Source organism: Vanellus vanellus (genome assembly GCF_965231255.1).
Source record: "Vanellus vanellus genome assembly, chromosome: Z".
Classification (NCBI taxonomy): Eukaryota; Metazoa; Chordata; class Aves; order Charadriiformes; family Charadriidae; genus Vanellus; species Vanellus vanellus.
The window spans coordinates 23,426,379-23,454,028 of NC_138908.1; the positions used below are offsets into that span (position 1 = coordinate 23,426,379).

Sequence of the window (27,650 nt, forward strand, 5' to 3'; positions counted from 1 at the left end):
GGTTTTAGAATGAGCTGCATGCATGACCTGGTTCCAGTTGCCAAACCACCAGCTTCATCCAGCATCTCATGTGCCCTCCTCCCACCTTCTTATTTCAGGTGCTCCAGGCAATCCACAACCAATTCTTTACGTGAGCAGGCAGCTCTCTACACTGCCTCTGTCAGGCTTGAATACCACCCCTTTCCAGACCAGAGTCTTACTAGTTTCATGTGTTGTGCACAATGTTGGAATTGGATGGCTGAAGGACAGAGGTGAGAGTACGAATGGGAATTGTGGCCCATAGTGTAGGATACAGCTTCTCTGCACCCTGTCAGGACTGGGAAGGACAACTTCAGAGTGATTGTCTGGTGACTATTTTGTGCCTATTCATTACAAGCTATGGAGTTTCCCAGCTACTGGTTTATTAACAGTAAATCTTTGTAACTTCTGCTGCTTTTACCTTCACCTCAGCCATAAGGCTGTATTCTGCTTGGTCTGCTTTGCAAGCCCATTTTAGGCTATTTGTATAATCATAATGCTTTATAGGTCAGCGCTTTATCAATTTTAGGGTTTATAAGTCAGGCCAAAGAAAGAAATAAAAGGAAAAAGAATCAAAGGAAATGGTCACACAGGAGAGGCTGCAAAAGGAATACACTTTTCCTCCCCAGCTATAATTGACCGCAGAACAAAATCAGACTGGTTTAAGTAACCACAGAGTATAAAAATCAGGCTTGGGGTTAAACCTATTTTCCTGAAGACAGCAGGACAATTTACCTGAATGCCACATTTGTAATAATGAAGTTTTATATGAGTGATTAGAGACTAAAAGATGGAAGGCTGGCACTGGACTCACAGCCAGGCTGAAGGTCCTAGCTGCAGGAGCATAAAGATTTCCACTTCCTCACAACGTAGCATTTTAGAAAGGGCAATATTTTTCCCTAATAGCCTGTTGCTCGGCATCCTAATGCTTTTTACCTCTTTAACAAAGCCATGACTTAACATTTTATTTCTTTTGATGTATTTCTTGACTAATAATTTCAGTAAAGTGTTTTTCAAAATATTTTCAATTCAATCTTAACAGTTAGCCTGAATTGGTTCTTAACATTTCTAGGTTTCCACCTCATTTTCTGGGTTCCATATCCTTCATATTAGGCTTTTGTCTCACAAACCTTCAACGTGTAATTACATTTCCAGAACCAGGAACCTCTCCTGTCCCACAGTGGGGCCAGACTGCCTCCTTCTGCTGCCTACTTCTCTTCTCCCATGCAGGCTTTTGGCCTCTTATTCCTGATACCAGGTAAACCTTCATTTCCTAGTTTCCATCAGAGCTGCTAATGGAAGCTAGCTAAGGAAAAGGAAATTCAAGACACTGCAGCCAAAGTAAACAGTGCAGACTTGGACCAGATCCTAGCAACTTAGATTGTCACAGGCAACAAACAGCCAGGACTTCCCAGACACAGTCAAGCACAAACAGCACAGCAAATCAGGTTGCTCACCTGGGGTAATAAACCAAGTCACCATGAAGAAAATGAAGGCTTTAAGGGCTCAGATGGAGGTTTACACCCATCCACAATCATTCCTGGTGGTTCCAGCAGGAACTTTATGCTGCAGGTAGGTTCGGTGTTAGGAGGGAGGGGGTATAAATGGAGAGAGGAAAAAGCTGGGCACACAGGGTTTTGAGGCAGCAGGGAGAGAAAAAGACACCACAGCTCTAGCTGCGAGCTCATATCTCTGCTCCTCACAACTTTCACAACTTTTCAGGAAAGCCAGGTAACTGTATGGGAGCACCCAGCCAAACTGGTTTCCGAGCACAATAGGTGAGATGCAGGGAGTTGTCATCCGACTCAGCTTCATCTCCACCTTGCCTTGTCTATGCAGAGATAACTTGGGGGGACCCGCAAAACAGCTCAGCCTGGGGTTATCTCAAGATTGCATATGAGAACCGAAACCAAATGGCCCTTAACAAACAAAATGCCCTGAGTCCCATCCCACCACTATTCCCGTGACTTTGAGTGCTAGACATCACAAATTGGCAACAGAGACTTAGCTATCACACCATCAGAGGTAAATATCCCAGATAGTGTAATCCACTCAGGCATAATCCTGCACCCTAAATATAAACTGCAGGGTTTGGGGAGGAAAATGGGGAATCCTCCAATGATACAGCTGGCCTGTAAGAGATCCGTCCCCCCCCCCGTCCAGGACGCTGTACAGGGTAACTTCCCAGGGATTGAGCGACCTTACCTGAGAGAGGGTAAGTGACTAAGAAACATACGTATGGTATATGGCATGCTATTAAGTTTGTGAATGGTGCACTCTTTAAAGGTATTAATATCTAGCGTGCTTGTGATTTGTGTTGTTACTTGTCGGGATCATTTGTAGCTTGCAATAGTGTATCCCACTAATTTCTTTTAAACTGCAGTGGTGTAATCGCCATTGTACACCTAGAACTTGCAATAGTGACGTATTGAACCTCACAGTGAAGTCCTTTTCCCCGTTTCATCACAGTAACATCCAATGTGTTTCACACTAGTTTTGCTATGTTCAGTCCACTTCAGCATTTGTGACCTGTATTCCCTGCTCCCGACCCCTGGTAATCTGGTTAGCATAACTAATGCCATTTTGTAAGGCAAGCAGCCATGCTCTGTGACCGAGGGGATCACGTATTCTTTCCCTTTCCCTCATTATCAGGCCCTGAATGTCTTGCGCACCAAGTAGACAAACCAAACAGATTTCTTCTTCTCTTCCCTACTGGCCTCAAGGTTCCTGGGTGCCAGGGTGATTACTGCCTCCTTACTGGCCTTGAAGGTCCCAGGCACCCGGCCAACCCGGTGGTGATGACCGCATCACAGAACAGGGAAGCATAAGAGCACCCACAACAGTTTCTATAAAATCAAGCAGTTACAAATCCTAAGTGGGGAACCTGGACCAGGGCAGCTGCTGGACAGTGAGACCTGGGACGCTTTGGTGGCCTCCACCATCCTCTGCTTCCTCCATGGACTGAGTGACTTGTATTCTTTCATATTTTCTCAAGTCTAGATTATGATTGTTATACGGATACAGCAAACCACGTATTAAGATCTCACTCTATCTGCAGAAGGTCCAGGTGATTAGAAGCCATAAGTTAAGTTACAATATAGATGATGAGAAATTATAAGTTAAGTTGTATTATAAATTCTGTATTACGTTACTTATAGATTGTACTGTATTGATTCTGCTTGTAGAAATCTCATGTCATGCTAATAATCAATTCTGTGCTATACTAATCATAATATCCTGTTAAGAATATAAAGTTTTAATTGTAACTATGATTTAATGCTGTCATCATTCTCCCAAGGATCCCTAAAAGAACCTGTCTGTCCCCTTAGTGTTGGGTGACAGCATTGTCTACTTCAGTCTTAGGGACTTCATTAATGCAACCTTCCCACCTCCCACACAGTTGTGTCTTTGGTATCTAGTTTCATTCCCCAGTGCCAAATCTCTACAAGTCGTGAATCTCTGACACTTCACCAGCTAGGACACATCTTCCCCGGGTCAGAAGATGCACTGAAGAAGCCAAAGGGAACCCATTGCTCTTACCTGAGTGTGAGCCAGTATTTGTTATTCAGCAAAAGAATATCACAATCTTAAGATACAGTTTAAATGTACAACCTCTATCATGCTTCTGTACTAACAGTTGGTCAGTCACAACCTGTGGAGCAGACAGGCAGGAACAGACACAAGCAGTAGTAACTATGTATTTCTGAGGCTAATGATCTGACCCCAGAGCACTGAAGCTGGCATTACCAGGGGTTTAAGTATCAGGGCTGCTTATGTCCCACACTTCTCCCCTCCAGCTGCTGAATTTTCCTTAAGCTGACAGGCTTGCAAAGCATTCCCAGAGATGCAGTAGCTGGTCAGGAAGGTACAGATACATGCTAGCAGGCTGATTCCACTCAACAAATGGAAATCCTATGTGGATCACAGAAAAATGCAGTTTCATGGGGAGTTAAATAAAGGTGGAGTTGAAAAACAAGGTTAGTTGCTCAAAACCTAGGCCTAATAGAGAAGGCTTAATCTTCTATTAAACCTGCAGCACGTATGATTTCATACTACTTTAAACACCCTTGCTTCGGACACTTTAACCTTGACAAAGGTACCTACACACACTGCAGCCTAACATGGAACATGCTTCTTACCACTTGTTTGTCTATTTTTTGGCCATATGTCCCCTGTATAGCATTTTAGGGAGAGTCACTGTGCAGCAGCGTACCGTCTCTATCGCCCCTCATTCATGTCCTGTATCCACACTGCTCCACTTGCCCTGCTGCCTTTGCAGCCGGAGCCTTCACACAGTCTTTTGTGTCGCGGCGTTGTGCTTCACTTGGCTGTTTCCATCCCTCGCCCTATGCCCCTGCGCTCAGAACTGGGGCCGCTTACCATAACATGTGAGCATACATCGCTCGAGCAAAGCGTGTGGGACCCCTCCCTGACAGGCTGCGCTTGACCCGGCACAAACGGTCAGCGGGATGCCGCCGGCCCGCGTCTCTCCCCGCCCTGCAGGTACAGGCGGGCCAGGGAGGCTCCCCTTGCAATGCTCGCGTGTGCCCGCACTGCGGGACGAGCTCCTGCTCCGTCCACGCGGTGCCACCGCCTCATGTCCCCCCACCGCCGATGCCCGAGCCAGCCCCGCCGCAGGGCCGCGGCCCCCGGCCGCTCTCCCCTCACACCGTCGCGGGGCCGCCCCCCGGTCTCTCCCGCTGCGCTCTCCTCAGCCCCCGGCGAAGCGCGCTTCCCCGGCTGGCGCACCGGCCCGCGGCGAGCAGGTGGCCGGGGGAGCGAGCCCCGGGCAGCATCCCCACCCCGTCCCGCGCCTGCCCTGGCCGCCGCGGGGGCCGGTCCCCGCCGCGGCCCCCGCCTGCCTGTGTCACGCCGCGGCGCCCCCTCCTCCCCGCCCACCATTTTCTTCCCTCCCAGACAGGCGCAGGCGAGGCGAAGCGGCTGCCTCCGTCTCCCTCCCCTTCTCCTCAGATGCCCTTTGCTGCCGCTGCAGGGTTATTACTACAGTATGTGGCTGCTCCCTCCCCCGCCCCTCCGCGCCGCTGGCCGGGCGCCGCCGCTGTGCAGCGCCTTGGCCCCGCTCCGCGCCTGGCCGCCGCCCGGCCCCGCGCCGCGCGGCTTGCCAGGGGGGGCGCGGGGACACCAACGGCCGCGCGCCAACGGCCAACGGCTAACAACGGCTAACGGCTCCCCCCTCACCACCCCCACCCCCCTCCTCGCCCGCCGCCCTTCCCTCAGCGCCTCGGGGGGCGCCGCCACCGCCCCCGGCGCGGCCCGGTGGCGGGGCGGTCGCTGCCTTGGCTCTCAGACAACGGGGGGACGTGGGGCTGCGGATTATTGCAGACTAAGCAGTCTAGCGCTGCAGCAGCGGGCGGGAGGGGGGGGTGCTTGGGGTGGGGGGAGAAGGAGGGGGGAAGGCGGGCGGGAGCGGGCGGGCGGGCAGGCGGGCGGGGGGGAGTGTGTATGTGTAAGGAGGGGAAGGGGGGGTGGGGGTGGGGAGTGGAGGGGGGGCGGTGGGGGAGAGCTGGCAGCCAGCCAGCTGCCATCAGAATTAGCTCATTGTTCAATATAACCAGTGCTGGCAACCAAAATCCAGCCTGAGAGAGAGGGAGAGAGAGAGAGAGAGAGAGAGACTTTCCCCCAGCCACCCCCACCCCTTTTTCTTTTTTCTCCAAGGCTGCACTTTGGAAGAGGTGCAGTCATTCTTCCCCACACCCCCTACCCTCTCTCCACTCCCCCAACTATAAATTCCCTTCTGTAGCATGCTGCCCTTTTTTAATCCACATTTGTGTTTCAGATCATGTAGAAAGGACAGAAAGTGAGCAGGGAGCGGGGGCTTTTGTCTGTAAGTATATGCAATTCCAATCCACAGAATTTTATTTTTTTTTTATTAATCCTCTTTCTCTCTCTCTCTCTCTCTCTCTTTGTTTCTTTTAATTTCCTTTTGTCCTTAGCTGGACTTTGCTGCAGCTTGCCTTTCCCCCTCTCGGTACACATTTCCAAACAGGCTTTCTTAAAGAAGATGAGAAAACGTGCAGTATATGTATTTAACTCTTTGTCTTTATGCTTTAAGTCTGGATTTCTAGGCTGGGGATTTTTCTGCACACATGCAAGGGGAGATGAGAAGTGGTTTTCTAAAACTGTTTCTTTTTTCTCGCTTTTGCACTCCACAAACACCAAAATGCGTTTTTGAACCTAATGCACTTAGCTTTTTTAGCATGCATGCAAGGCTCTAGGATTGGTTTTTCATCTCTTTTCTTCTCCCGTGTAAAACGAATCTCCCTCTTCTCCGCCCTGACACTGGATTCCTCTCAGGCTGGTGGGGTTTATTTTTAGAAAGCAGTCATTCTTGCAACAGCCTTCTGCATTTTTGCATGTGCAGCAGTTAAATTTTGGGTGGTTCTTTTGAGAAAAAAATCCACAAAACCAACAGTATTTTGGTGAACATTTAGTGATGTGCTTTCTTTCAGACGTTTCTATGTACATTTATAGATATATGAGTTTGCAGTTTTAAATCCAATATGTATGTGTGTGTTTCTGTGTAAACATATGACTCATACCTAATTACATTTCATACATACACACTATAGGTAAGAAATATATACTCAATAGAAGAGGACTTTAATTTTTGTCACTGTACGAAAACTGATAAAGGAGGTATGCTACTAATTCGGTCAATTAAGAGAGTGGTAATTTAAGGTACCATTTAAATGAGGTAGGACCTACTCTTTTTTTTTTTTTTTTTTTTTTTTTTTTTTGCTCTCCCTATTTAAAATAGGGGTGTGTGTGGAACAGAGAGAGAGAAAACTGGAGGTTATGTAATGCAGTGCCATTTCCAAAAATACCTATTCTCTGGGCCATTACATTGTGGAAGCCTGACACTGTTATACTTGTTTCTTGATTGCAAAAAACCACACTTTGTAGTATGCCTGGGAACAATGGACTACCTTTACAGTAAACGTAGGATGACGTTTTTTTGTCCTCTTGACTGATTTTTAGGTGTGTTAACCATTAGGTATGGTGCTCTTCAGAGATGTACTAATCGCTAAGAATAGCACAGGGTTCTGCAAATCCAGGTATCAGGGATTCCTTTGTCCTATATTTAAGCCTGCAGACCACTGAAGTGCAGAGACGCATGATATATAAGCATACATGTGGTTAGAATAATTTGCATGACTTTAATCTTAACCACTGAAGCTTATACTTGGCTCACCCACTGTTATGCTGGCAAAAAATACCTATTAAATATTGCGACAGTTGGAATTACTCTTTTTTTTTTCATTTTTAATTTTTTTTAAATTGTTTTCAGATTGTTCTCCTTGTGCTACTTGAGAGAAACTGCAATCCCAAGACTTAACAGAATCTAAAAATGGTAAGAATTAGTTGCTTTAGCAAACAGTCAGTATTTTTTTTGTGTAAATACAAACCTTCTTTCCCCGTCCCCAATACTGATTTATAAATATGACCTTTACAAGTCTTATTTTCTGAGGCTGTGGGGATTTGCCATACAATGACTGATGTACTCTGAAAATCTCCGTATGTTGGATCTTTGATTTTCTTGCATTTTTTGAATAAAAATCTGAAATCCCTGTTTGTGCAGTAAGGCTTATTTAATTGAAACAAGAAATGTTTAGGTTACTATGAAAAATACACATCATAACACATGTAGGAATATGTGCAAACAAAACAATATCCAATAATTTCAGCCCCAGAAGAAGAAATAGGTCATTGCACTTAGTAACTGAAGCACATTTAATGTTAGCCTGTCAGGGAAGTACATAAGATGCAAACTAAATTGCTTTATTATTTGGTAATTTTTTCAGAAGGTTAGGCTTTCTTTGTGATACAAATCTGTTCCAGAAAAAATGGCTAGGCCTCAGCCTGACTGAACTTACAGGCACTTATTTGGAATGTATTTATTGAACAATATTCAACAATGACCCATTTCCTTCAGTGCTAATTGTGTTTATATTTCTAATTATTAAAGCCCATTTGTTATACTCAGATGCTATGGCTGATAAATACCTAATTTTAAGGATGAAACATTATACATCCAAATATTCTCTAAATATGGTATTCTCTGAGAGGGACTGTCTTAGAATCAGCAGGACAAAGAAAATTATTTTTTACAGAAAAAGTACATAAAGTAGGCAGAATTAGTTTAGTTGCTGTGTAGTCATATAGAATTCCTGATTGAAGAAGCAGCTGTCACTGAAGCGTGTCTGAATGCATGTACTGACATAAATGTGATATATTTTGGGTACTACATGATAATACCATGGTAAAAAATCTGTTCATCTGTATGGGGCAATAGCTTCTCTGAAGTAGCATTTCATAGGGTGTACATCAGCACAGAATATTTTCCAAAGTGTGAGGTTCTCAGGGACATATTCTTATTAAGATTGGGTTAAATTAATTGCATTAATTATATTATCCTTGTTAGGTTCTTTGGGGTTGTTTTGATTTGGGGGAGAAGGGATGATCAAAGGATGTCTAAAATAAGCAAATATGTAATCTGTTATAAAGGCATTTTTTCTTTTTGGCTCCTTGTTTTATATCATTCCTCTTGCAAAAATAAACTTGCAAATTCTGGAGTTTTAGTCTATTCTGGAACCTACTTTCATCAAATTGCTTTGCTTATCTGTGTATAAATGAATAGTTGGGGGTGGGGAATTAAAAGGGAAATGATTCACTTAAACTGTGAATAGAAATCATGTTAAAATACATTTTGTTCACACAACTGTGGAATATTGGATAAGGGAACTGTTTTCCTACCAACACCAAGGTGACAATCAGCCCACATTTTTAGATGGTATGCAGGCTGTTATGTGCAATATATGCCTATCTATGGAACAAAAGATTATTTTAGGTTTAGTTAGGCATAAAATAGCCACTGATTTTTACCAGCAGATGGTTCTATAAATCTAGCAAGGTTCCTGTAGTAGTCAATGAAATCAGTTTTGTAAACTGGTTGTCTGGTCTCTGGGCCAGAACATAAAATACAACTTAGTATTATCCAAATGCAGAAAATAAAATGTAGTTGCCCACCTGTCTAGTCCTATTGTTTGTTTTGCATACTACTACTAACATAACGAAAACATTCATTTGGCTGTTTTTGAAAAGTTTTTTATTTGTTATGTAAAGGCCCAATTCTGCTTTTTTTGTGACTGTTGATCAGGATTTCAATGTAAGAAAGACTAGATTTTGCCCCAACTTGCAAGGTTGTTTAAGAATTGATACTTGGCAGAATCTCTTCCCCTGCCACCACCCTTTTTTCCCCTTTCTTTCAGTTTTGGCACAGTAAGAGCAAATGTAATTTTAAGTCAGACTTTTAAGTCAGATGTACTTTCCTTGCAATAGTGGACACACTTGTCTTTGACATATTTCTTGTATTTATTGCAAATATCTCCTTAGCCATTCTAATTTGCAGGAAAGATTCTTCTTTACATGTCAACAGTTTCTACACTGAAATACATAATTGTAAAAGTGCTTACTTTGTTTTTAATATAACAGCATATGCAAAGGCTCTACTCTGCTCTCAGTGGTCAGTGAATATTTAGCTGTTACATTTCACCACATAGAGCTAAACCTTAAAAAATGGGGAAAAATGCCTTATTCCTTTGCTAAACTGGAAGTTCATTAATTATTTATTAAGCTTAGAGTAAAATTAAGAGTGACTAGAATAAACTTGTTGAGTGAGAACAAATGAATTCTTGGTTTAACTTCACTGTCTCACCTTCGTAGTTTCTTAATGTCCTTATTCCATAAAATATTTCTTAAACAGCTTACAAGTAAGAGCAAATAACTTAGCAGGTTAGTTTGCAATGCTGCTTCTCCTTTTCCTAGACTTGGAATTAGGATTTCCTCATACCTGGTTAATTAGTCTTTCTTGGACCTGTAAAATAATAACATCATCAATAATTTAAAGAGAAATAGAAAGGCGGAAGAGTGTACTTTCTTCTCATAGTTTTAACTTACGGACAATTTCAGCCATCTTACACAAGACCACCTGCCATTTGAGGATCTGTCCTTACTTGTATATATTTCCTTTACTGGCCGCATAAAGGAGGCAAGAACCTTTTATATTTATGTGCAATGTATAAAAACCTGATTTTAATTGCTCTTTTTATTTGAAATGCTAGAATTTCTGTATACCACCTTCATGGAAAATGCTGTATGTCATAAAATGCAAATTTAGATTTTAGTGCTAATGAAGGAAAAAAAAGATTCTAACTAAGAAGAAAAAAAAAAGAATTGTTTTTAAAATGTATTTGGCCCCTGCGATCTAGTCATTGAAATAAAGGATCTTGTCAGAATGGTGAGAGTAAGGAAGTCTTAATTCCAGTTTTCGGTGACCTGAAAGAAGACTTTTAGCAAAACCAGGAAAGGCTTCTTTTTTAATGGTAAATATTTGTTTTTAAAGAAAGAAATCAAACAGGCATTTTAGCCACTTGACAAAGTGATCTGTTTGTTTACTTCTGAAGCACTCAGGTGTGTCCTTTTCTCCTCGCATTGCAGTTCATTTCTGGACTTCAAATTCAGCTCTGAGAGTTTGAAGTGCAGGTGCTAAGGAATTTAAATGAATAACATTAATGAATGTGTATATCAGTAAACAGATACATCCTTAGTAATTTTATTTTGACCTACCTGAAAATAAACAAAAGATATTCTAGAGCAGCTCATTAATTTACTTCTGACTTACCACGGTTAGATGGCTTTCTTCTTAAGCACTATTGGTGTGGAATCTCTAGGCTAGGTATTGTACAGTATAGCATTGTCATCCCAAAGTGAAAAGGCCCCAGAAGGAGCTCATTTGGGCTGGACACTTGCTGTAGCGTATTCTTGCCTGAACTGGATCAGTTTTGAGGTTATTCTATCATTTGCATTCTCTGCGTTTTATAGTCCTACTTGCGGAGGGGGAAGGAGAAAAATGGGATGATGGCCTTTCAGAGAGAAAACAGCTGGGGGCCAAGCTTTCTTCATTAAGTCTGCGAGAAAGAAATGACAACCTGCATTTGGTTGAAGAGAAAAAAAATCACCATCCCATTTCTTTTTTTGCAGTTCACAGGGATATGTATAACATCATTTAAGTTAGGTGAAGATATTTGTGAGGCAAAGCTTATATCTAAGATTTCTTCCCAGTTTAGCCATTACAAAACTTTTTCCAGTGAGTTATATGTAGATATCTTTAAGCATTCTGTAATTTTTTGTGTCTATAAAATGACTTCACCATAGTTGGAACAACTGTTCATAACTTTAGGATTATTGGTGGAGAACGGAGTCTGGGATTGGTCTAGCAGAGGCAGGCATCATTTTGAACCTTTTGTATGCTCTAAAGAATAAGAACAACAAGATACTAGGATGAGACATTATCTCCAGCCTAATAGTAGATACACACTGGACAAATGCAGCTCCTGGTCTGGCATGAGAAAACTCATAATTCTTTGTTGATTATTACCAAGTCTGGAACAGGAACAGACATCTCCTTTTTGGTAGTTCAGAACTGCATAGGAGCTGTAGGACTGTATCAGATCCTCTTCTGTTCATGTGTAGCCATAGGCAGAATTTGGTCAAGAGAAATAATTAAGAGGGATGAAAGCTAAGCATTTTTGGCCATCCACATGTGTGTATTTTGCTTTTTTATTACGCTTATGTGTTGTGCATGAAGAAGACATTGGGTACAGTTTGCTCAATGCTACTTTATTCCTGAAAATTTAGGGAGAATTAAAGACTTTCCAGCTTACAAAATAATAATCAGAAATATAAAGTCACTTTTTGCAATGCTTCTGCCAAGTCAGCTGTTCAACTGTGCAGAAGAAAACACCTTTACTTGATTATGGGTAGAAAAATTTGAAGTGAAATTTAAAAAAAAAAGTAATTTTTGTCCAAAGCTATAGATACTGTGGATATTTCTGTGGTACAGTTCATATACACATTAAAAGACAAAAGCTCTGTATATATATGTTTCTACCCAGTCACAAACCTGCATGCTCTGGGTGCTAAAATTTTGTAACTATGCACCAGCTTCTTCTCATCTGAGCAGAACTGTGTTGACACACGGAATCAGAGGTTTATGTAATACTTTGTCCAGGACAAATCTTTTCTGAACTTTTTTCACAACGGCTGAAATCTTGGAAAATCAGAAATAAGAGTTAATATACACCTTGTAATACTACAGTTATGACATTGATTTTTAAGTCTTCGGGTCTGAAGCCTTCACCAACAATCTTTTCTATTTTTCTGCATCAGAATACTGCCGCCCCACACTTGAGTTCTGATCCTTGTGTGTACAGCTAAAGAGAAGGGAGAGGGGCTACATTTAATAGCCCTAGAGCCACTTCATGAACACTGTGCAGTTAGTAGTATTGACTGGGACAGGATACCTTAATAAAAATATTTTTAAATATTTGTATTTTGTTTTTATTCAAATATTTATTCACCTCATTAAACCATGTTGGTTGAGGGTGCAATCTGGAAAGGTGCAAAAATGTTCTTTTCAAATGTTTAATGTAGAATGATACTGTGAATCATTGTTTGACTATTGCATGAAATTCAGTTTAGACTGCTGGTCTGGCAAATTCATGGTAGCACTATTGAATGAGTCCCTATGTTAGGTGTTCCTGGGAGGATTCCTGATGTTTCCTTCTGTAAATACTGCACTTAAAAAAAAAAAACCAAACCAAAACAAAACCCAAAAAACCCAAACCAACCAATCAAACAAAAAACCCATAAACCCAAAACTAAAAACCAACACTTTCAGAACAGGTAGCATTTTCTCATCCTGCAGGAAGAAATGTTTCTGGGTTAATTTTGTTAACACTAACGTTATTGTCTCTCTACTAGTGTAGCAGACCTGTGTGGAAGTAAGTCAAAAAGTTACAAGAAATTTGTGTGTTCTCACTGAAGGTGGTATAAGCCTTGGCTTAGTATGTACATTTTTAGAAGGAACTCTTGAATTCTTACAGCACTGATGTTTAGAAGGCGCACATTGGCATCATAATGCTACTTAAAAAGATTAAGTTAGAAACAAATGTTCCTTCTTTGTTTTAACATGACTATATCAGTGATAAATCTCCATCACAAAAGATTAAGAGTTTAAATAACTATTCCTGCTGGCAGAAGAAAATGCTGTAGAAATATTGGTAAATGTCGTTACCCTTAATTTCTCAGCTAAGTAATTATATAAGGCAATAGGAACAAAACCCATAAAGAATACCTGGTAGGAAAAATTGTTTTCCTGCATGTCTCCTCATTAGATGAGTCCCAGAACCTACAGATATTTTTTTACTTTCAGCCTACAAAACAGATACGATACAGTTTGTGGTTTTGTATTTGGAGTAGCAGTTGAGCTATACGAAATTATACTAGACGCTGGTAATATGGTGACTGCAGGTAAATGTACCATGGTGATTTCAAGCACCTGTTACAATACGATATCATCAACTGTGGTCATTACATTTCTCATGAGGTAAGTACTGGCTGTAAAATATGGTTCTGTGTCCCATTTCCAAGAGTACCACTGGGGCTTTCAATATTTGACTGAAATATGCTGGTTGGCAAGAGGTTGGTATCTCATGGGTGGAAAGACTTTCATGGCTGGACTCCGCAGGGAAGCAGTCGGCAGACGCAGTGAGCTTGCTGCCACTTGTTGTATTTCTGGTCATCTTTCTGGTATGTGTGAGAAATTTAAACTAAATTAAACAAACAAACAAAGCAGTTTTTGTCCAAAGCATTGTATTGTCTTCTGTGAGTTACAGTATCCAGGTCATTAATTTAGAAAATTTATAGGAAATTAAAAAATGAAACATGTTTTGGGATTCACCTTCGTGTATATGTTTTATATACCCCAAAACTGGAAGGTGGGAAGTCGAAGCGCACACAGCAGAGGCATTATTCTGGGCTGTCTCTGTTATTTCTTTAGGATTCCCCTACTGGCCACTGTTCTTGCTGGTCTTTCCCTTAAGATCAAAACTCTTATGTAGTGAGGAGACTGGGCTAAATGAACTTTTTGGTCAGCCTGTGACCATGCTGCATTTGTTCCTCCTCTGTTGCTCCAGTAATTTGTCAGTGTTGGGTATGAAACTACTGAAGAACTTAACAGTGCAACCTTTGGTCCTGAATTTTGCTTCCATGCTGTGTGTTCATCTGACTCTGTAACAAGAACTTCCTTCTGCCTCTTGTTCTGCAGTTACCATTAGGTGTAGATACAAGTGGTTGCTAATGAAAATTTTCATTACCTTGTTGCACTCGAAGAGCAAATTACCAACTTGTATGTAATTGACTGAAAAAAAAATACTATTTTAATTCTCAGGCTTGTTACTGTTGTTTTTCTGTGTTAAGTAAAATAACCTACCACTAGTGCAGAGGCAAATGAAATGGAAAAGTGGAAAAGATGCTGTGTTGCACTGGGTCTTGAGTTTGGTTTTCTGGGGGGCTGGTTTGGTTATTTCAATTTCTGAAATGTTGTTTCAGAGTCCATGCACAGAAATTTACTGGTGGAATAAAGTAGTTTGCAGCCATTTCATTGGTTAATGGAACTTTCCGTATAATACACATTTTTTTCTTATTGTTGTTCTGGAATAATTGCATTTCTTTTCCTTTAAACGGGTGTGATACTCTGGTAATGAGTATCTTTGTTAAATTCATGAACTTAGTCAGAAGTTGGATGAGCATTTATGACAGCGTTCACAATGTACCACTTGATTTCTTTTTTTACTTTTCATATGCGTGGTAAATATTAACAAAGCTTTGCAATGTTTTTTGCATATTAATGAAGTAAAAAAGCAGCATGAGAGCACTTGTAGCGCACAAGCTAGATTCATCCTGACTAGTGCAGAAAAGTGCAAATTAATCTCTCTGTCTAAAAATTGTGTTACGCTCAGGTGTTATGGGGAAGATTCCTCTCCAGGGAAAGTGTTTTCTATAACTAACCTCATTCAATCATGTATACCAGAAGACAGATAAAGTTTCTGTTGAGGGTTCTTACCAGCTAAAGAATTTGGCAGGAGTGTACCGGCGATATACTCAAGCTAGATTAGCTTGTGTTTCCCCCCCCCTCAACACCATAGTTGCTCAGTATTGGAGGCCAGTAGTCACGTAAGAGATCTCTTGGAAAAACATGCCTGCTCCGAGTGCTTAGGATCTACCAGCATCCTCTCTTGCAGCAAGGGTCTCTGCAGCGCTAGAGCCCATTAGTCTTAAAAGCATGATTTAACAAATTTTGCACAGTCACTCAGATAATTTTCTTATCAATGTCATAGGATTCTGTGAGTACATATATAAAAGATGCAACTTATATAGTATGGATGAGGACAGGAATTAATTCTTTGAAGAAGGCGATACAGATGAGCCAAGGTAGGAGACTACATAGGAGCAGACACTTTGGGTAACCTGGAGAATAGAGGCTTTAAGAACAATGAAAGAAACAATGGATGAAGATGGGTTTATAGGAGAAGTTTTGTACTTAAAATCTAGAAAAACCACTTCCAAGGTCACTTCCTTATGTTGTGTAGGCAAGGAGCAGATGACATCCTATTCTGTGAAACTGAGAGAAATTGAAGAAGTGATGAACAAGGACTGCAAAAAAAACCCTTAATGAATAAACTTGCTAATTCATGCGCAGCGTGGAGAGGGGGATGCAAGGAAAAGCATACTTGTCTCATTTAGGCTTTTTCATCTCTATGTAGTTGTGAGTTTGACTCATCAGATGGGGAAGCATAAAAAGCAGCATCTTCCCCAAGAAAAGGCAGAGCCAGCAAAGGATGCTGATGCACAGAAGTCGAAGGCAAGTTCAGGTGCGCAGTTGTCCTGCTATGTTCTCCTGATTTACTGCCATGTGTTAAATCTTACTGTAATGGCAGGTAAAGTTTCACCAGAAAGGTGGGCCACTTGGAGAAATCCCAGCCATGAGGAGAATGATCATGTAATTCTTCATCAGGTCTCTCAAACCACTTATCTGTCTATATCTGCTGTGTGGAATTAACCAAGCAAAATGATTGTAAAATCAATCAGTTTTTCTCCCCACTGATTTTTGAATGTTCATGGCACTAATGTGGAAAGCAGGACTGGTAGAAAAACCTGCTGCCCTGACAGTATACTGAAAATAGTAGATTGGTTATTGGGGATAACTGTCACTATACCTCAACCAGAGGGTCAGACTTGTAACGCAGAGCCATGCAAAAAAAGCAGTCAAGTTTACAAAATTGTCAGGCCTCACACCTGCTAAACCACATGTTCACAGTATTTTTAGATAATTAAGGTAACTAATTTGCATTTTAACTTGGGCAAGTTGTGGTTTCTGATGTTTCAATCGGGGAAGCTTCCTCACTGAGTCTGTTTCAGGGTCAGCCTATCACAACAGCAGCATCCCATTTGATCATGAATACAAATATAAATATAACAAAGGTTCATCAAAACTTCACTGACTCTTTGAAATAAGGAGTAATGATGAGCACTCTTGATGTAGCCCTGTCATTGCCCTCTCCAGAAGGCTCAGAAGACAAAGCTGATAGCAGAAACTCTAAACTCTTGAGAAGCAGCAACCATTCAGCTGACAGTTGGTGCATGTATTAAGTCCCACGTGCTGGGTTTGGAACATGGTGGACATTAATGTTATATGCTTTCATAATGTTCCCCTCACAGTGTTAAAAATAAACTACTGCAGGTGGGAGCATTAGTTTACCACTTGCTCTGAAGTAAACGCATTGATCCTCACATGAGCTTTACTTCCAGTTCTGTTTAAAACGATATTTTTTTTTTTTTTTAACAGAGTGATTTGTTTGGTGTTTGAGCAGTGGTGCAGTAAGATCTTCTGTTTATGCATCTGGATTGTAATAGTGGGCTGTTGGTTACAAGGAGAACTTTTTATTGCAGTGGGAGGCTTTGGGGGGATTGAGAAGCCATGGTAGAATGTGCTGGGAAAATGTACCTCAGCTCAAACCAGCTGGTAACGAAGAAACTTTTAAAAGCCGCAAAGTTATAACTGTTTCAACTTAGCAGGCAGCTATGTTATATTTTTTTTCAAAAGAAAGTGCATCAGGGCTCAATTTGGAAAGAAAAAGAGACTACCTGCAAAAGAAATAATCTGCAACTTTTCCTCCAGGACCCTTAATACCATTGATTGTGTCATTGCAACACGGAGCAATGATGGTGAAAAAATCGCTGAACTACTTTAAAAAAATACAGGTACAGAGATGACAAGCAGTATTCCTTTCTGGCTGTACAACCCATCCCCATGAGCGCATGGTAGGAGGACATTCACTTTCTGTTCTGGATTAGGCACTACAGACACACAGGGCTCTCCCTCCTCACAACTGCACACCATAGCTGTAGTGCTGGGGGGGGGGAGGAGCACTCCCCTCTCTTTCCTTCTCTTCAACACATACCTTGGCCGTTTTACTCCCCTGTACATGGCCATCTATGTCTGCTACTACACTGCTAATCCATGTAATAAAGCTTTTCTCTTAATTTTAGTTTTTTTCTTGTCCTAGGTAGGCTAGTGCAGAATTACTAGAGATAGTCACCTTTCATTTGGAATTGGGAATTTTCCTTTTTTTTTTTTTTACCATTCCCTGTTTCCCCCCCTCTCTCCCCCCCGAATTGGTTTATATGATAAAGAAGTTATCTGAAACTTCTCAAAAGGTGGTTGCTGATGTACTCATAGCAGTTGGTCTTCTTCATTAAGCCTGTTGTTTGGAAATCCAGACTGCAGTTTAATCCAACTCCTGTAAGTCTTGAATGAGACTTGATAAACAGGAATTCAGCTGAGGTCCACGGGGAAAAAAAATATAGAAAATGTAACTACTGGGGCTTTATTTCTTGTTCCTTCACTATAAAAACCTTAACAGGAGCATGCTCATTTTACTAAGTTTAGCATGCCTTAAGTCTAGGGATTTTTTTTCCTCCTGATAGGTGTATCTGAATGTTTGAAAGATGCTTTTGGTGAGGAGGAATGAAGAGTGGGAAGTAAGAAATTAATTTTAGTCTTTTGATGTGACTGATAGAGTAGATTTAGTCCAGCGCTGTTAAAATCATTTTATGTATTTGTTTTAAAGCTGGGCAAAATTTGTGCTCCCCTACTATTGCTTTTAAAGAGGACATGGCTTAAAATGGAAGAATAAGCATTAGAGTTTTGAAATGCTGGTTAAACAGAGGCTTTCAAGTAGCAAAAATGTTTCTCAGTTTCTTGGGCAGAGGAAAAAAGAAGATTCTACTGTAGAAATCCTTCTGGTTTTGAAAAAAAAAAAAAAAAAAGTAGCAGTAAGTAGTTCTGGAGTCTGGATGCTGCAAGAGCCAGTAAATAGACTAGGCATTTATTTTCCTCCACCTTTGTTTTTCCAAGAGAGTGAAGGCGAAAGAACTGAAAACATATTCTTCATTGATCATAATTCCCTTTTTCAAGTTGGCCTCAATGTTTCAGGCAGAGTTGCTTGTTGTTCTAAAACACTGTCTCAGACAGCACTTCCCAGATCAGTGGGTTTCTTTCCCCCTGACTTCTCAAAGTGGGAGTGAATGGTTTTGTGTATCACATGTTCTGCCAGGAAGGCAAGCTTCCAAGGGTAGTAATGCTGTTAGTCAGATGTTTAGAGGTGATCCATTCTGATAATTTATGGATGAAGTTTACTAGCTTGATTTTTTTCCTGATGATTATCAAATACTAAGGCTATCAGTTTGAGTCAGTATAGAACTTTTATGCATTGTATAGATTTGCAGTAACTTTAGTTTTCAGTCCGTCCTAAAGTTCTGTAATTCTGTTCTGAATCCTAACACTTTGGTTATTTAAGCCAAGCCTGTACTCACATAATAGTCACACAGGAAGTACTAAGAAATGAAAATATGGTGTGTATCAATGGAAGCATTTATTTAGAAGTGTTTGCTTCATGCTAACAGCTGGAATGTTGTAAGCCTTACATCCTACCCTGTAATGGAGCCTGGCTTTGCACTTTTTCTCTCTCTATAGCTCATCTTGCAACATTAATATCAGTTGTTTTGAGCTGCTGTAATTGACTAAAAGTTCTTTCTGTGTTTTTCTAATACCCTAGTTATCAGTATATTTGAACATCTAAGTAGTTTCTGCATTTTATAAAGCCTGTAGCACAGCAAGACATCCTTTTTTTTAATTTCTTTTTTTTTTTCCCCTCTGTTGTATTGTAGTAAGTCCTGAGTGGACTTTTCTACACCAGCATCTTTTTTCCATTCCAGAATCTTCCTCCACTTAGCCAGGATCCAAACTATGATTCCCTGGCCTTTCAGCATTGCTCACAAGACAGATACTTAAAGTCCTTTGGCTGCCCATTCAGGACTTTGCTACAGTTATAGCAGAATAGTTACTGCATATGGAGTAGGTCCACATGATCACTATCTACCAATATTGGCCACGGTAGTTGTTTTTGAAGAGACATTAAGAAAACTGGACATTACTGATTTTTTTTTTTTTTTCTCCAGAGAAAATTACTGGGAAAGATAGCTGAGGGGTTGTGTGGGTTTTTTTGGTGGTGATGGTGGTGGTTTGGGTGGGTTGGTTGGTTTTTTTTTTTTTGGTTTTGTGGTTTTTTTTTTGTCTGTTTGTTTGTTTTTAACCCTGGAGCATAGTTATGGTATATTTTACAATTTACACCTTTTTCCTCCTGTCCCATTCCTAAAAATCCACTCTCAGGCTGCAGTCCTTCTAAGTTCATATGAATTTAAATTGAGGATCCTGTCTTTGTCATTTAACTTCAGGTGCTTATTTTATTCCTATTAAATTATTAATAGGGATGACAATGCCTATAGGCTAACGTGAATACATCTCAGACTACATGGGAAATACAGAAGCTCGTACTCATCATAATGAGTAATACTGTATTCTGATGCTTATTCCTTCTTCCTACAGGAAAATACACATTTTTGTATACTTTGCTGGTTTGAGCAAGTATGGCCTGTGGTAGAGCCTGTTTCCCACCATGAGTTTTCATACAAAGAATCTGACTACACAATAAAATCAAGGCATAGTTGCAGGATGGATAATCAGTGATTATAAATAGCAACAGGAGAGCTCAGGGGTTACTTGATAACTTTCGTTCCAAGTGTCTCAAATATTCCATGTGAACATTAACTGATGAATTCACAGAGTGTCCTCTCCTGTGTATTAGTTATTCCGTGTCAGCCATACCCAGAGAGCTTAACTGGGTTATCTGAGATCGTATAGTAATCTAAAATACAAAATAAAATCTGGTGCTTTAAACATTAGAAAACACTGTGGTTTGTACTGTGGAAAATCATGGGAGAGTGTATCAGAGCAGGCACTGCCTTGGGCTCTGTGTTTTAAATTTCCCTCCTCTGTTTCCTACTTTATAGTAGAATTCAGGATTTTCTCTTGGAAAAATGGCTCAAGTAATCCTCTGGTAATTTCACCAAGCTACATCTAGTCCAGTTGTGACAACTAATAGTCAACATGCAACTGCACAGAAATGAAAACATTCCTCAGATTTCAGTATAAATGCAATAGTAATCAGGTGAGTAAAGCCAGTCCACCAGGAATTTAAGTGACAAGGCAGGTTTTGATTCCCAAATTGAAAACAAGCTTGAATGGTGTGATTTATAATGTTCAGCTCAAAACATTGACAGTTTGACATTCAGGCATTGTGCATAAAGAGTTCAGTCTCAAAACCCCAAAGGCCTAGTAGGCAGACCCAGCAGGAAAATACATTTAAGATCTTCAGCACTGTATGCAACTTGTACCTGACCACTTCAGTGTTTAAGGGGAGCAAGGTGAAGAAATGCATCATCCTGAAGCTGACAAACTGAAGCACAGGAGTTTTCCAGTGCAGGTTCACCATAACTGAGGTATATTAGCTTGGCATTTGTTCACTCTACCTTCCCACCATAGTCAGTGGCTGGCTTTGGCTCTTACACATTTTCCATAGTAAAATTTTCCTATAGCAGTCATTGGCCAGTACCTTAACCATTAAATCCTGCTGCCAGCTATTTTATCCTATGTCTTTTATAATCTGTTGGAATTCCTTTAATGTCTAAAATACAGGGTGCTAACACAGAATTAAAGCTGTGTCAATGATCTTAGAGAGTAATAAGTTCTAGTTTACAGTTTATTGTGAAGGGATTATCAAAGGTGTGTTGCTCTTGTGTCCTGCAGTCATCAGCAAAGGTAATATTCTTCAATAAATAGTCTTCCACCAGTGACTTCTGACAGAAGAGAATAGGCATGTGGTCTCACAATATCCTCAGTAAGTTTATTAGTACAGACATCTTCTTATACAGAATTTCTTAAAGAGATTTAAATAAAATCCATCATAGGCTCTTTTTAAAAAGCCTGTTGAATGCAGATTGCCATAAACATTATAGCTGAAATACTCTAGGGACAGATCTTGTTGTCATGGGTACACAAAAATATGTATGGAGCGGCTAGATCTCTGGTCCAAGCTGACATTAGACTCTCATTTTTAGTACTGTGGTCTGTCACATGAACACCTTTTGATTGCAGCTAATGTATGTTTCTTTGTTAGTAAGAAATTGTATATATTTATGTCACTACAGGTTTATCAACCAAGGTTAACAATTTTGGTAAGCCAGAAAATCTTTCCAACCAGCCAAGGGGATGGGGGATTTCCAAAGGTAAAGGTATTTATGTAATTTCTTTTGTCTAATAAATAGTCTACTAACATGAAAGTTTTCTGAAAAAAAAAAAAAAAACAACGCCAAAACAACCAACCACTGACAGTTCAATGGATTTTATTTTATGACTGCTTCAAGAGAGTAGCCAGCTCTCATGATTTCATCACGAGTCTCATGGTATTCTGTTTTTCTTAAAGCCTTGGCTCCTTGAGCCAGGAAGTTAACTGAGAATTTCAGCTTTCATTTTAAAATTACGTTTTTAGCCTTCGGGCTTGCAGAAAACATGGACACTGGATGGCTACATACCAGAAGGAAAACATACTAATTTTCAAGAGCTCATATTTCCTAAGCCTGTCTCATGATTGTACAAGTTTGACATCTGAGTATTGAATGCTTGAATTTGGCAATTCTCTTTTAGCAATGCAGATAAGAAAGTCAATGATAATGCAGATGGAGGAAGGAGGTGGTGGTGTTTTTCTTTTTCTGTTGTTAAGTTTTCTGCTTGTGCTTTACCTGGGTTGAGTAACAACCATAACAAAGCATGGCAGTTTTCATCTGAATTTGACAAGTACCCCAACATAAATGCAGAAGACGTGGCTTGTCAGACAAGATTCTGTTATCATTGCTGTTTTGATAAATGTGAAACTGAATATGAAATCTGAGTATGAAAATATAACAGCTACTCAGAAACACAGAATGTACATGGTTTATTTTTGTATTCCCTTTCATTACTGACTCAAAATCTGGAAAAAAAATGGCAGGTAAGTAAAGGAGAAAGCACATGGAAAATTGTTTTGATTAAGTTTCAATTGTTACCTAGACTCCAGCTCTCTGTTAACAAAACTCTGCTGTTCCATCTGGATAACGCTATTATTTTCCCCACTTTTTCTTTATAAAGGAACTTCTAAAATTTATAGCTGGGCTATTTGCAGTCTGCTATTCCCAGACTCATGGCCAGCATGCCAATCTTTAAATCAACATATATGGCAGTACTGCCATTCTTAACATTTGAAGTATTTTAAAAGTTCAGCTGAGTAGGCTGATAGCAATGCCAGTTTACAATGAATGTGCTATATATGTCATACTCACATTAAATGAATTTGCTAATTTTATGAATCACCTGTATGTTAACTAGATGATTTTTATTTAAATTTTTAAATTAGCAGCTCTTAGTAAGTTGTCATTCATCATTAAACAAAGTTGCTCCTGAACACAGGAATGAAGCTGTGAATTACATGCGGCATAGTTAGTAACAATGCTGCATTATACTGGGTTTATGAATAGCCATGCTTTTATGTTGTATGTAGCTTAAAAAAAGTTTATCAAAAGGGGTAATTGTTTCTCAACTAGTCAAAAATATTACACTTTTTTCCTTTAAAGTGATTGGATCCTTGCTTTTTAAATGCCATGCATTTTTTCTAGCCTTTATGTAATTCTTCAAAAGATATTTGGCATATGCTTACAAGGATCAGTTTTTAGAACTAGCTCCAAATTTTATTTCACATTTGATCTTCAAAAGCAACTTGAATATTAGCTGCACGCCATCTAACTTCCAGCAGACTATTAGCCTTAACAGAAACTGGGTGTCTTTGGAATCTAATTTTTTTCATCCGTCTTATAAAGTTAATCAGAGTAAATTTCTGAAGAAGACTGCAGAAAGTGCTCAGTCCTTCACCTCAACAGTTTTAAGTACTCAGTGTTAAACAGCTTGAACTACTGAAATAATAAAGTAAAATTAATAGATTTTTTGAAACTCTTATTTCAGATAAAAGTGCTTCTTTTGTTTTCATGCGACCAACAAATATAAAAGGATATGTTTCTTAAACACAATTTATTTCCAGACCTAGAAGGGTCATATGGGACTTTTTATCTTATGATTGTATGGCAGAATTTCAGGACTGAGATTGTTTTCACAGCTGAAAAGGAACTGCCCAACACAATGCTTTTGGAAATTTGCCCAGACCTTTGGTCTGTGTGGTGTGCCTGTTTGCATGTGTAAGTTTCTAGTTTTCTTCTCATATCCTGTAATGATACACAAGTAGCAAATTTAGTCAACAAAAAAGCAAAAATACTATCATGAGGATGGAATTTTCTGGAGTCCTCTGAGGAAACATGTTTGTGCAGTCACTAGAATTTAACTATTTTTTCATTCTGAAATTGTCTCTTGCAAAATCCCCAGTTTGGCTCTAGGGAAAGCAAGGTATGTTTCTACTCCTATTTCTTCCCCTGGCTTGCAGAGTTCTGCATACAGACTGATCACAGTCTGCTCAGTTTCTCCATTTCTGTTGCCCTGAAGGGAGGGGGATTTTACTCTGTGTTCAGCCTGAAAACTGCTCCTGGCTGCATGCAGTGCAGAGCCCCAGGTGCAGTTCATCTACCCGAATGCAGAACTTATCCTTTAAAGTGGGATAAGGACAGTGGGAGAGCCGTGGGGTTGCTTCATTCCCAGCACAAGTATATGTAGCAAATAGGGACATTCCAGTGAAAATTATGGCTTTGAAGAGCCAGGAAAGGAAAATTGCTGAAAATTGCACTTTCTTGGTAGTTGTGAGACTGCTATGCATGTAATTCCTAATTCAGAAATTCAAAACTCTCACATTAGAAAAATTGAACTTGGAGAAGATAATTTCAATTTCTTAAACAAATGAAAAGCAACCTGCTTATACAACAAACATAGCCCAAGCAATAAAAGCAGTAAAACAGCTTTACAATTCTGATCTATAAAACACAAAACCCAAAGATTTTTTCCATAACTTATATTAATAATATATTACCAGCTAAACAAATTCTTTTTGTTTAAGGTCCCACAGTGACATAGCATCAGCAAAGTACTTGAAGCGCATGCTTAGCCTTTGGGCTTCCCTCTGAGGCTTAAACTGAAACATATATTTAAATGCTTTGCTGAATAAGCATAGACTTCAGCCAGTGAATGGTTAAGTATGGTTAATGAAAACCTATCTGAGGCAGCTGGCTGACATGGCACACCATCTCCTTATATGTCCAGAGAGAAGTAACACACTACAGTGTCTTTAGAGCGCTCTTTTCAATGAAGTACTGTATGAAAGTCACTTATTAGTGTATGGTAGCTGCTTAAGCTGTAAAGTGTTTAAAAGATGAGAGGTCTAAGCTGTAAAAGGTTCTCTTAATAAGATGATCTTTCATGACTGAGATGCACTTTTCTGTTGAGGGCCAAGTGGAGCCACAAAATAGAGCTTGGGGGTTAAAAAAGTAAGCAAACCAATCAATTTGTTGGTAGAAAATACCATTAACATCAGTTTTTTGATTACCCAAGTTAGTACATTTTCAAAGGAGCTCCGTGCCATCTGTTGATTTGTGGCCATGAATTTTGCATTCATGATACTGAGACACTGGGTCTGCCTTTTGTGCTTCATGTGTGCAAAACAGGTAGTTGCTCATTTTCAGCCATGTTTATATGCCAGAACTACTGCACACACAGAACCTGCAGGTGCAGTTTTAGACCTGAGCTGTCCCAGCTCTTACGAAGGGTGCAGAAATGTCTTGGTTTGGAAGGAGTGAGAAAAAATAATTTGGAGGAATAGTGTAAGGGTGTCCAACTGGTGGTGAGCTGCAGAAAGGGTTGTCACTCCATAGTTTCTTCTGTAATTTTGCTGGATGGTTGGGTTTTCCCCAGCACCAAAAAATGTCCAAATTCACCCAGTTCAGCAGTGGGTGACACTTATCGGCTCAACGATTTTGCCTTTTGGCTGCTGAGGCACACATTCATCCCCAACTGAAGGGTTTTCCTCAGATGCTGGAAGGCTTGCCTGGTTTTTAAAAAATCCTTTGCTCTCTATGGCATTAGTATTTACAGTTGATTCAGTCATGTTTAGTAGATGTTTTCTTCTGAACCCAAGCTAGGGAACTATGGAAACCTTAGGATAGGAAAAGGGAGGACCCTGCCGAACAGACTTCACAAAGTACAGCTAATACTGTTTTTTCCTCTCCACAGGGAAGTCTCCCCATCTCGAAGGAAGTAAATCGCAAGAAGAAAAGTGAGGCGGAAGAGGCATGCCTGGTTCCAGTAAATGGCTATGGACACCATTTCACCAAAATCAATCACCTCTACTCTTTTTAATCATAATTTCTCCATTTGTATTACATACGGTGTATGGGTTTGATGAGGTCATGGTGTCATATATTGGGAATTGTTTCTGTGTAAATCATCAAGTGTAAGAAGAAACTATGGGACTCTGAGCCTTGCTTTAGAGAATAACAGTGGACAAACGTGTACCATAAAAAATAGTTTTTAACATTCTGACTCAAGCGAAAGCTCTCAGAATTTCACACTGTGAATCCATGTTTACAAACATTACAGGTGGGCCCTCAGGCCTGGTTCTACCACAGCAATGTCTTCCACTACTCAAACTCCACTGCTCACACACTACCGGTAAACCGCTCTCTCCATTTCCACCATCCCGAACTGCTTCTTGCAGAGGCTGAGAGTCCCCCTTTTTTTTCATTTAGATGTAACAAGCCTAGTAGTTTATTTTCATCGATTGTCTGTATATCTCTATATTTTACCCATGTACTCTTTTGATGTATAGAAGTAGTATGAAACTCATGGTTTCCTTGTGGTAAGTGATTGTGATGCTGCCACGGGATTTGAGACACTGATGAATGGTGCTATTTTGGACTTTAAATATGCTCCTTGGCAAGGTAGCTCTGATGGAGTTATTTTTTATTTCCATGTTCTGAGAAGGTGTTGGTACTTTGTTTTTCTGAATGTTGTTCTTTAGACTGGACTGACTTGTTTACTTGTGTCTTCAGTGTGGCTTTCTTATTCAGTGCTGTAGGTGAGTAACTACTTATATTGTACAAGTGAGGAACTGATTCCCTATCAGGGTCCACTCACAAACATGCAGTTATAGTGGGAGCAATCACAAAACTGTAATTTACGTAAAATCTCCTTTCTGACTCCTATCCACCTAACGGAGGAAGACGAGCAATAATTTTCCACCAACCTCTCAAAATCTCTTTTGAGTTTTGTCTTTTTCTTTTTAAGCCTTTTTAAAGAAGGGACAAGTTTTAATGTCCTTTCGAATCCATAAAATAGGGGATATAATAAGAAAAACACTGCAAATTCTGGGAGGAGAAGTCCTAAAGGGGAAGAGTACATTTCCACGGTACTGTCAACATGTGGACTTTACATTTTTGTTCTTGCTCCCAGACTACTATCAATACAAGAGAACACAAAACACAAAACTAAACAGAATCATCTATTCATGGAGTGTTGTTGTGTTAGACACAGTCTGAAAGCCCACCTTAATTTTTTATATAACTGTCTTTTAGCTCTTCCTTTTACAGGGCAGGCCTTGTTCTGAACTGTTTTAGCTTCTGACTGTTAAATACCAATGCATGCACTGCACTTCCTAGATTTCTTTCCTTTCCCTATCTTCTGTATCCCTTTTCTTGTACATTTTATTTCCCAATAGATTAGATATGTCTACTGTGCTGTATATATAGCAAGAAGTAATATTCAGCAGTTGTGGCATTTATGTATAGTTGCAGTTGTGTACTGCTGAAAACGCAGGCTTTTGTAACAATGTGATCTTTAATAATGCACTACAAGTACCCAATGTATTTTAGCTATTTTAGTAGGATTTGTTCAATAAATATGCAAGCTCTAAGGGTAGCTGTGATGTCTCTGTTTCCTTATTGCAATAAGGCGAGAGCTCCTTTTCTGTTTGTTTGCACCTGTTCTTTATGTGACTTCTGAGGGGTTTTTTTGGGAATATCTGGTGAAGTAAAAGGTGATTCGTTCTGTTGTCTGCTAAACAATAGCTATTAAGATAACCTAAATGCCAGACCTGGATCTGGGAAATGATAGCTGTCGGACAATGGTAGTCATGTACTTTGCTTTCAAGACTGCTGGGTGGCTGGGTCAGATGTGACACTTAATGCCATTTTTAGTAATCCCAGGAGGAGACTGGGGCTGTGCATGGCAAATACGATATACTTCATTTTCCACCTCTGATAAACTGAATTAAAAGGCCGTTTTTGTA

At 40.0% G+C, this 27,650-nt stretch overlaps 1 protein-coding gene across 1 annotated transcript; it reads left to right on the plus strand.

Moving 5' to 3' along the window:
- Positions 1-5,627: 5,627 nt before the first annotated feature.
- Positions 5,628-27,274, plus strand: NREP (neuronal regeneration related protein). The gene is made up of 4 exons (XM_082497587.1): positions 5,628-5,863; positions 7,328-7,390; positions 21,550-21,627; positions 25,598-27,274. Exons 2-4 carry the CDS (start codon positions 7,388-7,390, stop codon positions 25,721-25,723), a joined length of 207 nt encoding a protein of 68 aa, XP_082353713.1. The 5' UTR covers positions 5,628-5,863; positions 7,328-7,387; the 3' UTR covers positions 25,724-27,274.
- The last annotated feature ends 376 nt before the right edge of the window (positions 27,275-27,650 follow it).